The following is a 14,391-nucleotide window of genomic DNA, read 5'->3' on the forward strand; positions in this document are numbered from 1 at the left end:
ATAGTTATGTGTGACATCAGTACATTTGAAACAAGAGTTCTCCCTAGGAATAAAAAAAGGCAGGGTGCTTCCTCATAGAAAAAAGCACTCACCACTGTTAAAATTTAGCAAAATGTGTAATATTATGTAATAACTGAATTTAATCCTTAAGAATTTTTAAATTATCGTCTTATTCTATTTTATGTTTATATTTCAAAAAGTAATTCTCATCCATTATCAAAATAACAAAAAACAAGATAATCTTTGATTTTATAAAAATATGGTTTTTGCATACTTTTTGATTTTGGAATGATTCCATTTTTGCAGATTTGATTATAAGAAACATCTGATTTTATAATCCAGTGCTTTTATCAGCAATGATCACTGTATTTAAATAACTTGCCAAGAATTGCACTCCAGATCGCAATCTAAAGAGTAGACCTTTTCGCAATCTGAAACTTTTCACTGAAATTTTTATCTAAGTCTTATCTTAAATTTTCATTGTACTCCTCTTTTAGCTTTCTATAATTTTTTTTATCTCTTTAATCTAAATAACATTGGTAACAGTTTTTGAAATAACTTATTTTAAGTTTTGTATTTCATTTATAGATGCCAATTCTGAAAATGTTGCTGAATCTTTAATTAGTGAAGGTCTTGCAAGTGTGCGATCAGCAGCATCAAGAAGTAATGAGTAAGTATTTTAAAAATGGATCCCAGCCAAAACATTATGTGAGGGTTCAGAAATATGGCCAGTGGGGAAAAAGGTCAACACAGAAGTGATAGTGATTCTTTTTTAAAATTTGCTGCAAGTTTGTGGTCCATTTTCATTTGAGGAGTTGTAAGCAGCTGGTAGAATAATGCTCAGTACGTTTCTTGAAGCTGCCGACAGTTTGGGATTCAGAGAAGGTGTTGACAAATCGAAAGACATATTTACCAAGGTGGCTAATCATATGATGCCTAAAGAGCTTCACATTCTCCCACTTATTGATGGCTTGCTGCCAAAGTAATGCAAAAAAAAAAAAAATTGTGGAATAAATTTCAAAACCGCGTGTGTTGTTAACTAGGCAAAGATAAAACTGCATAGGACTTTGGTTTACCATATGTGGCCGCTATAGAACCATTTCATGTTGATGAAGTTACCTCAGAGGAACACTTCGAAATTGCTCAAGGAATGATTTCTCTATTCTGCCTAGACAAATTGTTTTTTATTGATGGCCCCAGTGGTACTGGAAAAACATTTCTCTACAAATGTCTATACCATCAATGCAAGCATTTGGATAAGAATGTTTTATATATGGCTTGGATAGGCATAGCAGCCATACTCTAGCTAAAGGGTAGGAGCAGCTAAGCCTAACTTGTTTGGATTAGAGATTGTGTAATGGCACATGTTTAATTGTTCATAGAATCACCAAAGATATGTTATTTTGCACAATCATGACCAGGAATAAAGCAGGGCATTCAGACTGCATTCCAAGACTAACTCTGATTACCAGTAACAACAAAGAATTACTTTTCATATTGCACCAAACACAATTTTCTGTCAGACTGGCATTTGTGATGACAATTAATAAAGCTCAGGGCCTAACTTTTGAGAAAATGGGAGTGTATATTGATTTAAATTTTCCTACATTTGGATAACTATATTTTGCTTTATGGAGATGTGGAAATATGTGTGGCATAAAAATTAAAATTTTTAGGGCAAAAGATTAGAATAAAAGCTCATCAATTACAAACACTGTTTTCGCAGAAGTTTTGTTACTAACATTTTGATAGGTTGATTTTTTTTGTATGCAATATTCTACTGGTGCACACTGAAGTTATGTAGATAAGGTTCTGATAGATTATTGATTTTTTTTGTATATAGTATAATATATTCTACTGGTGCACTCTGAATTTATGTAGATAAGGTTATATAAGCTTAAGTTACAAAAAGAAATTGCAAAATATTCATTTTGTTAGTGAAGCAAACAGAAAAAATAATTGCATAGCTATTACTGGGGGTTGGTGAGCAGTAGCCAGCAGTGGGCTCTGTTTCCTAGTATGTACTGGAATGTTAAAAAAAACTTCAATCCAAGAAAGTTGACAGTTCCAAGTGTTGATAGTTTAACTCGCAAAATATAAACTGATTATTCTTATTCTTTCTTTTTGGGCTGTGCCGTTTAGTCACTTATTTCTTTTATTTTTTCCTCTATTAATGATAACTAAACATAAAATAACTTTTGAGATCAGTATTTATTATTGTAAGTTCAAAATTATGGTTTTCTTAAAAAGTACACATTAGGACTCTTTTTACATTTGCAATTTGTTTAGTTTTAAAATTTTTTAAAAGTGTATTAATTGATTTAGTTGACAAATATTTCTTTAAAATTTCAGATACATCCAGAAACTAAGAGACCTTGAGGAAATTGCAAAAACTTCTGCCAAAGGTAAACATGGGCCAAATGCTGCAGAGCATGTTAGAGATATCAGATGGTCTATTGATAATCCACAACTTTTTAAAGATACTTATCACCAAAAGCCTCTAAAAGCTGTTGTAGAACATGTTGTTGATGGTAGTACTGTTAGAGTGCTTTTATATTCAAACGAATTTCCAGAATATTATTATATTAAGCTGATGTTGTCTGGGATAAGAGTAAGTAAATATTATCAGTATTTTTAACTGAACAATATTAATATTTTTTTTAATATTAAGCAGGGTTTGTAATAGTCCTAGTATTCCTGATTTTTCCTGATAAAAACTATTTGGTTCTTATACGTCCTGATTTTTAGCTTTTTGTCCTGATCTTCCTGATTTTTGTATGTGTTCAGAACAGTTTTATAAAGTGGAAGTTTTGGACTTTTGGTCAACTCTTTGTTGAGGTTTGGTCATTAAATGAGAGGATCTGAAACATGAGGTGATTAGATTCCCCAGTTTGAGAATTGAACTCCAATGTCAAATCATGGCCATCATATTCAGGACTTGAAAAACTGTAATGGCAGAATATCAGAAGCACATTAATTAGGTCTAAGGTGAATTCTATAACAATTACACTTTTTGTTTTCTGTATGAATACATTAAATAAACTTTCATTTTGTTTGGAAACTGGGACAGGTTTCAATTCTCTTACCTTTTTTATCACAGCATTTCCAGGATGAATTTACTGCCATAATTTTTTATAGATTTAGATTTCACTAATTTCTTTCTCTGCTGGTTCTGATATTTTAAACTCTGGAATCTGATATCTGAAACTCTGGAATTTGCTTAAGTTGCATAAATGGTAGTTTGTTTTCTATTCATCAACAGTTTAGTTGGATAGTATGATGTCCCTACAAGTGGCATTGCATGATATAATGAAGCTAAATAGGGATATTAGAATGTTGTGATCTAGCTAGAGTCTTGTGAGCATTTAATAATGTGACTGAAATGTTCTACCTGTCTATTTTATTTAGGCTATTTTACGCTAACTCGGTTTGTCTAATTTTCTAATTTCTCACAAAGCTGCCAAATTTTTGCAAGAATTGAAAGGGGGACCTCAATCACTTATTACTTCTAGAGGAATACTATGCTTTGCGAAAATCGATTATATAGTAGGTATCTCCACACTTGCTTGTAGACAACTAATCATTTACATCTCAATAAATTTTGAATAACAATCAATCATCTGGGATCTTAATCAATCTTATAGGTTTTTTTGAGAAGTACCTATTTTGTGAAAATTAAAAATTATATTAGAAAATCAACACAAAAATGTGGTAATGTAAAATAATATTTAAAAAAATTGCTACTACTAATAAAAATCATTTGTGACTGGTAAATATATATGTATTGTTTCTCATATATTCAAAAACAGTTTTGCTATTGTAAAATTTTGAGCTTAAAAATTGAATCCAAATTTAAAAATCCATGAAAATTATTGTCCCTAGTTAAATTTAAATTTAATAAAAACATGCATTTAACAGTACCGTATTTTTCATCGAAAGCGCCGCACCTCAATAAAAATGAAATTTTTTTAAAAAAAAGTTATAGTAAGCGCCGCAATGGCGCTAGACCGCGCATATCAGCATTCTTTTAGAAGAGACATTGAAATTACCATTTAGAATATCTGTATAATAAAAAATTAAATTTTTTATGCATTTCATGAAGTAAAGTTTTAATTTTCTAAATTATAATAAAAATTTCTTTTTCAGCAAAAAAAAGCAACAGAAAAAGTTTTCTTTCAGCAAAAAAAACAGAAAAGAAAAAAGAAAACAACAAAACTATATAAAATAAAGATGTTCTTACCAGTTGGCACCATGCCAAAAAACAGAAGAACAACAAACAAATATTTATATGTTCAGTAGCTGAATTAACGCTGAACTGATTACAGAAATCCGTGGAACAATGTAATAAGAAAAATAAAATAAAAATTTATTAAAAGAAAGATTTTAAAATAAAAAGATTTTAAAATTTATTACCGTTAGCAATTTGAGGAAAAACTAATACATAATAACGAAACAGCTAATAATAACGAAATAACTAATAATAACAAGAATAAGAAATAAATAAGCCGGCCCCAAAAAAATTCTGAAGGAATGACCGAAGGGGAAATAAGTTTCACTTTCACAATCTTTGGGGGGGAATTTTAGTGGGTAGAATGCCCTCTCCTTCAATGGACATAACCCAATGTGACTCAACTTAGAAAGAGAGGCGGTATTTCGAGACGGCCCTGGTGTACCCCACCTCCTCCACGTGTCATTTCTATTGGAGCTGTTTAGGAGGAATCAATCAGTTATTTTTTAAAAGGGGTGGGGAAAAGAAAAGTATATGGGACCCCTAATCCCAGCATTCCAAAATTCGGCACTTAATCTGATCTAATCTTTTTTTTTTTTTTTTTAAGAAATTTATATTGATAAGACAAAAAAAATCAGCTATATTCTTTTTATTTGGAATTTTATTCTGTTGAAGTAACTTACTTTATTTTATCTTTTAAAAATAAAAAAGAAGCTTGAAAAAAAAATCTGTGTCAAAGGAAACATTTGTTTCTAAAGCAGTTTAAAATAAAGTGAGAAGTAAAAACACCTGCATTTCCAATGAACAAAATAAAGAAATGGAAGTTGGAAAAAACTGATCAATCAATCTTGACAGCTGTGCTTTACTGATTTGCCCCCACATTTCCCTCCTCTGTTTGACCATAAATTGGCCACACCCAGTTGACATTGAAACTACCATGTGGACAACAAAATGAATTCTATGCCTTTTGCGGTTTTTTATTCGATTCATAAATTTTTTTTTCTATTTTGCCGCTTTTTATTTTTTCTTGTTAATTGTTGCTTGTTTTTTTTTTTTTATCGTTATTGGTTTTTATCTTGTTTTTTGTTGTTATTCATTGTTAGTTTCTTAGCATTAATTGTTAAATTTTTTTTTGTATTTCCCTGTTAGCTTTATTTTTCTTGCGAGGTAAGCGTCTTTTGTTAAAACAAAATGTTATCTAAAAGAAAAAACGAGAACTATGATCTCGCTCCAAAGAAGAAACGATTATTTCTTCTTCATAGGAATCGGATTATTTCTTCTTGATTATAAACTCATGTTTGTAAAAATTGCAACATCATGAAGGACTTACGCGAGTGAGCTGAAATTTTCAGGAAATGCAAAGTAGAGCATGATATGCAAATGATTAGAATTTCAGACCCGTAGCGCATGCGTATGCTGAGCAGTGCCCTCTGAACGGCGGATGGATCCGAATAAATAGACGGCTGTAGCCAAGCGAGTATGCTTATCGGTGGTTATCTGCTAGTGGTAAACGTTAGCGTAGTCATTACTTATGCCTATTCGACGAAAGAGAGCGAGATTTCAACAACTTACGGAGTTTAAACGGGGGAGAATCATCGGCCTTCGTGAAGCTGGATTATCTTATCGTGCAGTAGCCGCTCGTGTGCAGCGTAACAGCAGCACAGTGATGCGTGTTTGAAAGCAGTGGATGAACGAGTGTCGGACAACTCGGAAATCCGGGAGTGGACCCCGAAATGTCACGTCAGCTCGCTATGATAGACACCTGTCCGGCGTTGCGCTAACAGACCGTACGGCTCCCTCTAGACAACTGGCAGCACGGTGGTCAATAGCTACAGGTGTTTCATTGTGTGCTTTATCAATTCGTAGACGTCTGCTGCAACGTGGACTGCGTACAAGGACTCCTTTATACAGGATCCCCCTCACGCTAAACCTTTGCCGCCTGCGGCTGCACTGGGCCAACCAGCATAGGGACTGGCTTGCTGATTGGCAGCGTGTCGTGTTTTCTGACGAATCTCGCTTCAATTTGTGGTACCATGATGGCCGCATTCGTGTCAGACGCTATGCCGGTGAACGTCATCTTCCGGAGTGCGTTATCGAACGCCACAGTGGACGAACACCCGGAGTTATGGTCTGGGGTGCCATAGCATATCATGGATGATCTTAATTGCTACGAATTGTGGGTAATCTGAACAGCAATCGGTACATCAGTGAAGTTCTACAGCCCCAAGCTGTTCCCTTCCTTCAAGCCTTGCCAGGTGCTGTATTTCAACAGGACAATGCCCGCCCTCATATTGCTAGGACTGTTCAATCCTTCCTTGCATCGCGATAGGTACAACTTCTTCCTTGGCCGGCGTATTCCCCGGATATGTCGCCGATTGAACATGTGTAGGATTTCGTTGGTTGGCGTCTCGCTCGTAATCCTCGTCCTGTTGCTTCAACAGACGAACTTTGGTTACACATACAAACAGTATAGAATTCTCTTCCTCAGACAGACATTCAAAGTTTGCTTGACTCCATGCCACGTCGTGTAGCAGCACTTATTGCGGAGCGTGGTGGTTACACAAAATACTGATTTCGATCATTTTTTATTGTTTGTTTGCTTTGAAAGTTTAATCATTTATTTGCACCACTACCACTCAACTGTGTATTAAATTTCATTCAATTATGACGATTCCTTCATGGTGTTGCAATTTTCACAAACAGGAGTTTATTATATAGATTATTATTTTGATTAGTAAAATTTCTCTTCAGATGGGCCAGTTTTAAATTCACCCCATCATAATCTAAGATTGAAACTTGACTAAATTTATTGGTTTTTCTGAAATTAACAGTGGAATTGAATTATAGTAATATTTGGGGGCCATATTGGAATTTCCGAAAGAGATCCGAAGTTCGGCATTTCGTCAGTCCCGTGAGTGTCGGATTTAGAGTCCTATTCTTCCTTTTCTGTTCGTTCAATTGCCAACGCGCTAAATAGATTTCTAGGTTGCGATTTTTCTTTAAGCTGGGGGTGGATACAAGATGCATACCTTTTAAATTTTCTCCTTATGCGATGTTTTTTTACAATTTTTATTTCGTTTATTTATTTTCTTACAGGCTGCTGCCGAAAGTTTGCTAAGAATTGACGATGTTCTGCAGCAGATCGCAGAATATTTCGGCAGAAAATTGCAGAATATTATTAATTTTTTTTAATAGTCTTTCTCTCAGAAAATTATTTAATCTTAAATAGCTTTCGTTGACCTAAAAAATATCCTAAAAAAGTTCCTAAAAAATATTTCGTCGGAAGTGCCGCTGCATTGGAAGCGCCGCATGTAGGGAAAAAACAAATTTTTTTCGATAGCGCCTCGGCTCTTCCGCCGAAAAATACGGTACTAGCACTAAAAACTATTTTCATTATTATAACATTTTCAATTAGTTCATACAGAAAAAAAATTTCATTGGGAAAAATAAAGTTTAATAAAAAAATGTCTGTTAGAATAAATTTGCAATAATGTTAAGATAATGTGTGAATTTTGACTTCCTTTAAAGTTTATGGAAGGAGAGCCTCATTGTTTCATTTTAAAAAACTCAACGTATATAAAGCACACTTGGATGTGGCATGAGCGACTGGTTAGGCTTACCACACTGCACTATCTGACCTAACACGTGCTACCTATTCGTAAAAGACAGCCGGCAGAAAAACTTCTCTTTTATGTAGATTGTAAGTTGAATTTGTGAAAGTACTGCTAAACAGTAGTAAATTTGCCCTGAACAATCCCCTGATCATATCAATGTAATTTTTACCATTAGCATAAAAGAAATAATTTCCAACTTTTATCCATAGAGCATTAGAAAATTCATATGCCATTTCAGGTTCAGGGCTATTTGCAAATTGAAAATCAGCACATGTAAAACTGGATTCTGCCATAGCTTTGATATCTTTAGATATACCCGGCCGAAAAACGAAAGTTCAAGCCAGCCTCAAAGTTTTAACATTTCCAAATCCAGCTAAGACAAATCTACTGGTCCAGCATCATAGGATTGGTGGAAGCCAACAGCTGAGACGACAGGTCAGCATACACTTCCCTTCACCTGTATGAAAGTGAATTGCTGGCCTATAGTCAACAGAGCAATATGAGTCACTCGTTGCCCAACGGTTAAAAGCAAAGCATTTGCTGATTAAAATGTATAGGGTAGCCCTACCAATTACCCTAACAGCAGATTGTGGTCAATGAATCAACAACTGACAGCCTACAATCTGTCATCATTCAACAGCATCCCTCCGTCTTTTTGAATGTTACTAGAAGTCATTGACCTACCTAATTTTAGTTAATCTTATGAAAAATATTCATTTAGCTAATTAAATTAACAATTTGCTAAATAAATATTTAGCTCTCTGGGTAATTAATATTTATTTAAATAATTTATTGATAAATGAACTGAATTTTTTTAAAGTAATTTTTACATTTAAAACTAATATAATTTTTTTTGGAAAAAATATTTGTCACACCATTGAACTTCAACTCAGAAGATGTGCCACGCTTAAGCTATGTCTCCACTGATTAATACATTTATTTTTAAATTAGGTATAAATATAAAAGTTTTTCCTTTATAGAGCTTTGTTTAATTTAGTAGTGGAATAATAATGCTTTTTTTTAAAAAAAGTTTTGTACTTCATTTGCAAGTAAATGTAGAAATTTTAACTCATTGTCCATATATTTTACTAAATAAAAAGTAAAATAAGTATATAAAGAGTTAAAAAGTCCAAGATTTAAAATAAAAGCTGTGCATTTTAGTGAACCTTAAGAGATAGTATAGTATCCTAAATTTAACTTACAGCTGATAATACAAAGAGGCTACCTACTGATGATGATTTTGTGTGGCATAGACCATAAATTCATGTTTCACTGATTATATTTACTCTTGCAGCTAATACTTCAAAAAATAGGTATTGTACAAAAAGGAACAAATTCTGATTGTCTAAGAAATGAATGTACCCTTAAATTAGTTTAATACATAATCAAGACTCTATCTTGCATACATTTTATTGAAATACAGAAAGATATTAGAAAATAAATACATAAAATACACAATAAATTGAATTTGAAAAATATTCAATAAAATCAACAGAATTAAAAAAAAATCAACCTAGATTTATGTTTAGATTTCCTCTAATTTAACACTCTTTGTCCACATGGAATCACTTGGGCCATAGAAGAATTCTAATAAACTTCAACAAAAAATAAATTATCTTTCATTACAGTGCTTGACTTTATTCAAAATCCTGTAAGAGAAGATATTAAAATAAAAATCATGCAATTTAAAAATTTTATGCAACACACATGGGGAAACAACTGTTGTTAGCTTTAATGCTTTTTTTTGTGTTTTCATATTTTTTAATTTTTTGAAGTATTGTAAATTTGAAACTTGATATAAAAAGTGTTATTTATTTTATTTTGTTGACTTCTGATTATGACAAAAATAAAATCCTACGACACTCGCTCTACTTTCAACTATTTATGTTTGAATGGTTTTATTTTATATTATGACCAGTTTTCATATTTTGAGCATTATATATTTTTTCTTGAATTTATAGTGTTTTGTCGTAAACTTTTCCCCATAATTTTGTTGTAAACAACTGTTATTAGCTTTAATACTTTTTTTTTGTGTTTTCTTCTTTTTTTTTTTTTTAAAGTATTGTAAATTTGAAACTTGATATAAAAAGTTTTATTATTTTATTTTGTTGACTTTTGATCAATTATTTTAACTTCGATATTTTAAAATTTATTTATTTAAATTATAGTGTAATGGCTTTCCCGGTGATGATTCCAATAAGCCTCCTGAACCTTTTGCTGAGGAAGCAAAATATTTTATTGAATCCCGTTTATTGCAAAGAGATGTTGAAGTTTTGTTGGAGAGTGTTTCTAATAAAAATTTTCTAGGCACAATACTTCACCCAGTAAGTAAAAAACCTTATTATTACACATTTTATGAAGAGTCAAAGTTTATATATATATATATATATATATAGTGAATTCGCGATAACTCGAATCTGATAGGACTGACGAAAAACTTCGACATATCGGAAGTTCGACTTACCGTTAGTTTCGGTTTTGGACTTTCAAAATATTGTCGGATTATTTAATTAATGCATATTAATTACAAATCTTCTAATTGCTTACAATATTCAAGATCATTTTTCTGACAAGCCATTTACTGTAACGACTGATTGAAGCTGTTTGATAAGACTGTTTGAAGCACTTTATGATATCCTGGTCCATCGGCTGCAACTTTGCTGTTGTGTTTGGCGGGAGAAACTGCAAGTTTACTGCTTTCAAATTAGGTAGATCACTATGTGCTGTGCATTTATCCATAAAGAGTATCACTTTTCTTTTTTTAGCGAAGAATTTCCGATCCAATTTTCTTACATAGTCTTCAAATAAAACTGATGTCATCCAAAACTTTTTGTTAGACTTGTAATCCAAGGGATACGTTTTTACATTCTTGAAACATCGGAGATTTCGGTTTTTTCCGATAACAAGTAAGGGCAATTTCTCTGTCCCAGACGCATTTCCTCCAACTAGGACAGTCAAACGTTCCTTGCTCATTTTACCCCCTGAGCAGTTTTCATCCTTAAACATCACAGTCTTATTTGGAAGACATTTAAAAAATAAACCCATTTCATCAATATTGAAAACATCATTTTAACTGTATCCTTGAAGTAAATTTGGTAACGTTTCATTTAACCACTGTTCACATACTTCAAGAGGGACAGCTTTAGCTTCTAAATGAAGAGTGTGAAAGACATTGTGTGTGTGTTGCAAAGGAAGGGGCAAGATGTCAGCTCCTAGGTTTTTTTTCTTGCTTTAAAAGTTAAAAAAAAAATCGAGTTAAAGGGAGTAAAATTCGAGTAATCGAGAATAATTAACAAGAAATTGAAGATAAAAGGGTCGGGACCTCATAAAAAAATCGAGTTATAGTAATATTCGAGTTATCGTACTTCGAGTTATAGCGAATTGACTGTATATATATATATATATATATATATATATATATATATATGCTGTATTTGTATTATACAGCATATATATATATATATAACACAATAACTTAAAATAAATCATGTTTTAAAAATTTTATTTTAGGATTTTTATCAGCATATGGCAGTTAAAAAAAATATTTGTTTTGATATTAAATCATTTTGAACATGATTTTGCTTTTTAGTCTCTGATTGCTGCCATAGTACTGTTTAACTTTTTATTTTAAACTTTGACAGTTCCATTGTGTCTTAAAATTTTAATTTTTTGGTGCTAACTTATTAAGAATTCTCTTAAATCTAGTCGTAAAATCTAGAGTTTTTTTCCACAAAATTTTATTTAATTTTTAAGTATTTAAATTGCTCAAAATGCCTCTCTAAGTGTTGCAATCAAAAATGAGCCGTGATTGGTTATGATAACACTTGAGCGTATTATATATCTGTCTTCTTAATCCGCAAAGACTTTACAATGCTTTTTCAATTTTAAGTTCACATTAATCTTTAAAATTGTTTTTTGATAGTTTGAAATTTTTTGAGTTTAAACTGTTGAGAGTATATGTAAAATGGAAGTACGTTTCCATAAAGCTGAGTTGGATATCGGGAAAATTACCAAAAATAAAAAAACCCCAGTTATTACAGGCTAATTATACAGGGTGCATAGCGATTTTAAAAAGTGCTTAAAGGTGCTTATTTTCGATTTTCGTTTTTTAAAGGCTATTAAAAGTGCTTTTTTCACTAGGTGTTTTTAAAAAGTGCTTAATTTTCCCTTTTTCCAAATGAGATTTTTCCTTTACTATGCTGATTTTTGCTTCAAATTATGCAAAAAAGACACAGTTCACATTGTTCTATTCAACGTTTTCATAATTAATATGAAAACGTTAACCCCAATTGAACCCCAATCTATTTCGGGGTATAGTCAGTCCGTAGCGTATGAAAACACCATTCGTTTTACATGATTCAAAATTTCATGAATTTTGACAATTGTCAAAAACAATGTCAAAAGGTTTTTTTTCTAACATGACGATTAAAACAAGATAATACCATTGATTGTCAAACTTTCCAACTCTGCCTAGTTATGATATATTTTTAAAGTGCTTAAAAATGTTTTTTGAGCGCTTGAAAAGTGCTTATTTTTTGTTGAATAATTTGGCTACGCACCCTGTTGCATTTTTTTGGGCTGAAACCAGAAATGTGAAAGCTCAAAGATATGAATAAGTATAATAAAATAGCCATAGGTTAAAATAATTTTCAATTATAGTCTAGCTATTTAATTTAATGATAATCAGTGGTGGATTAGATTAAATAGTTATAGGTAAATATCAGAGACTAATGAATTAAGCATTTAGTATCACCAAATAATTAAAAAAAAAATCAGCACTCGAAAGAATCTAGTCATTGAAAAATATTGGTCTTATATTACTGCAATGTATGTGTCAACTCTCAAAATTTTACTTGATGCAACTCAATTTATCGATATAATTTCAGCAAATCATTAAACTAGCAGTTTTTCTTTCACTAAAGTTTAAAGATTAAAAAAAAAAAAATTCTCATGTGAATCTAAAATACTTACTAATGCAATCTTTTTTGAATTTTGTGTTAAGTATTTAAGTAGACAGTAATGCTCATATCTATTCTCAACTTTTTTATTCTTAAATAGTAATCTTGCTTTGGCTAGAAATTATTTTTAAATGCATTTATAAAATTATTATGACTTTCTTTTTGTAATATAGCATTAACAAAATATGATTATTGTTGATTCTCTAAATAATAAATTCTTTTAGTGCTTGCAAAGAATACTTAAAAAAAATTAATACATATTCAGACGTGCCAACCTAGCAAAATTAAAATTCAGGAGTTTCCGTAACAAGAATTCAGGAGATTTCAGGAGGGGTAAAAAAAGGTGTATAGTATGCAACATTTAACACTTCTAATGAATTTTAAGTAAAAAATTTATTAAATAAGAATCCAAGAAATTTTACACACTAACAGGCCACAAATTGTGGAAGAGTATTAAATGGAAATAAAATATTTAAACACAGGTTCAATCCATTAGCTCATTTTTCCTTTACATTTCACAAACATAGCAACACAAAAATATATTGGGTAGATTTTCTTTATAAAACATTATTCAAAAACCCTTGACACTGTAATAAAAATGTACAAAAACTTTTAAAAAATAAACAAATTGAAGAGCTATTTTATTTTAAAAAACCAATTTAATACTAATGTATGTTTAAAAAATTTAACTAAGTTAAAAAAAAATGATGTAAGGCAAATAAAATCACTCAAATTGTTAAATGCTTTTTTTCTTCAAAAAATATAGAAATTCAATGAAACTTAAGAAGGTTATTTTATCAACAAATCGTAAATCACGTTTTAGTAAACAAAATAGTTTACAACAGTATGTTGCCAATGGTTGAAAAAAAACAAAAAACAATCCAACTGTTGCCAAACCATTGAAAAATACGCAGTAAAAATTATAAAAACAGTACGATACAATATCGTTTCCAACTATTGATATTGCATCCCCTCCCCCGCTCTTCCACTGACGTCACTTGATATCATCATGTGATGTCATCACATTCAACTCCACAGGAATAGGAGAGAAAGAAGATTCCTACCAATCCTACTGGAAGGGGGCGGGTCAAATAGGAGTGGTAACATTGAAGATGGGGGAAAAAATGAAGCACGTGCAGCTACGTTTCAGGCAGATGGTAGTTCGATAAGAGGGATTGAAATATTATAAGGGGGAATGGGATTCACGTGGAAAGAAAAACGAAATTTCCGCACTCGCTGAAAAAATCAGGTAATTTTGAGTTTGGGCGTCGATTGAGGTAAAATTTGGGAGTTTTTTTAATCAATTCCGGAGGGCGGGAGAATAACACAAAATTCGGGAGACTCCGCAAAATGCGGTAGAGTTGGCATGTCTGCATATTACTTCAAAAAATAAATAAGTGAAAAAATTAGTTATCCCTGTTGTCTAAACAAAAGTCTATTCATAGTTTTTAGTTTAATAATTATGTCAGTAATTTAAATTCACAGAAGTAAACATATTAGAATTTTAATTTAATACCCAGTTCATTAATGGGAATAAATATCATTGCATTGCTTAGTTGCTGAAAAAAATGTTTCTAAATTCACAAAACAG

The 14,391-nt window shown here is 31.5% G+C and overlaps 1 protein-coding gene and 1 long non-coding RNA gene across 2 annotated transcripts in view; both read left to right on the forward strand.

Annotated features, from left to right (window-relative positions):
• The window catches only part of LOC147801881 (uncharacterized), a 287,387-nt gene that overhangs the window by 108,102 nt on the left and 164,894 nt on the right, over positions 1-14,391 (forward strand). The gene's annotated exons all lie outside the window — the stretch shown is intronic.
• The window catches only part of LOC107444575 (staphylococcal nuclease domain-containing protein 1), a 65,263-nt gene that overhangs the window by 12,489 nt on the left and 38,383 nt on the right, over positions 1-14,391 (forward strand). Inside the window, exons 4-6 of the mRNA XM_043041169.3 lie at positions 589-670; positions 2,353-2,611; positions 10,011-10,166. Of these exons, the coding sequence (XP_042897103.1) occupies positions 589-670; positions 2,353-2,611; positions 10,011-10,166 (497 nt within the window). The remainder of the gene's footprint in view (positions 1-588; positions 671-2,352; positions 2,612-10,010; positions 10,167-14,391) is intronic.

The sequence above is a fragment of the Parasteatoda tepidariorum genome, chromosome 11 (genome assembly GCF_982258835.1).
Source record: "Parasteatoda tepidariorum strain Cologne lab strain chromosome 11, Ptep-v5.0, whole genome shotgun sequence".
Taxonomy (NCBI): Eukaryota; Metazoa; Arthropoda; class Arachnida; order Araneae; family Theridiidae; genus Parasteatoda; species Parasteatoda tepidariorum.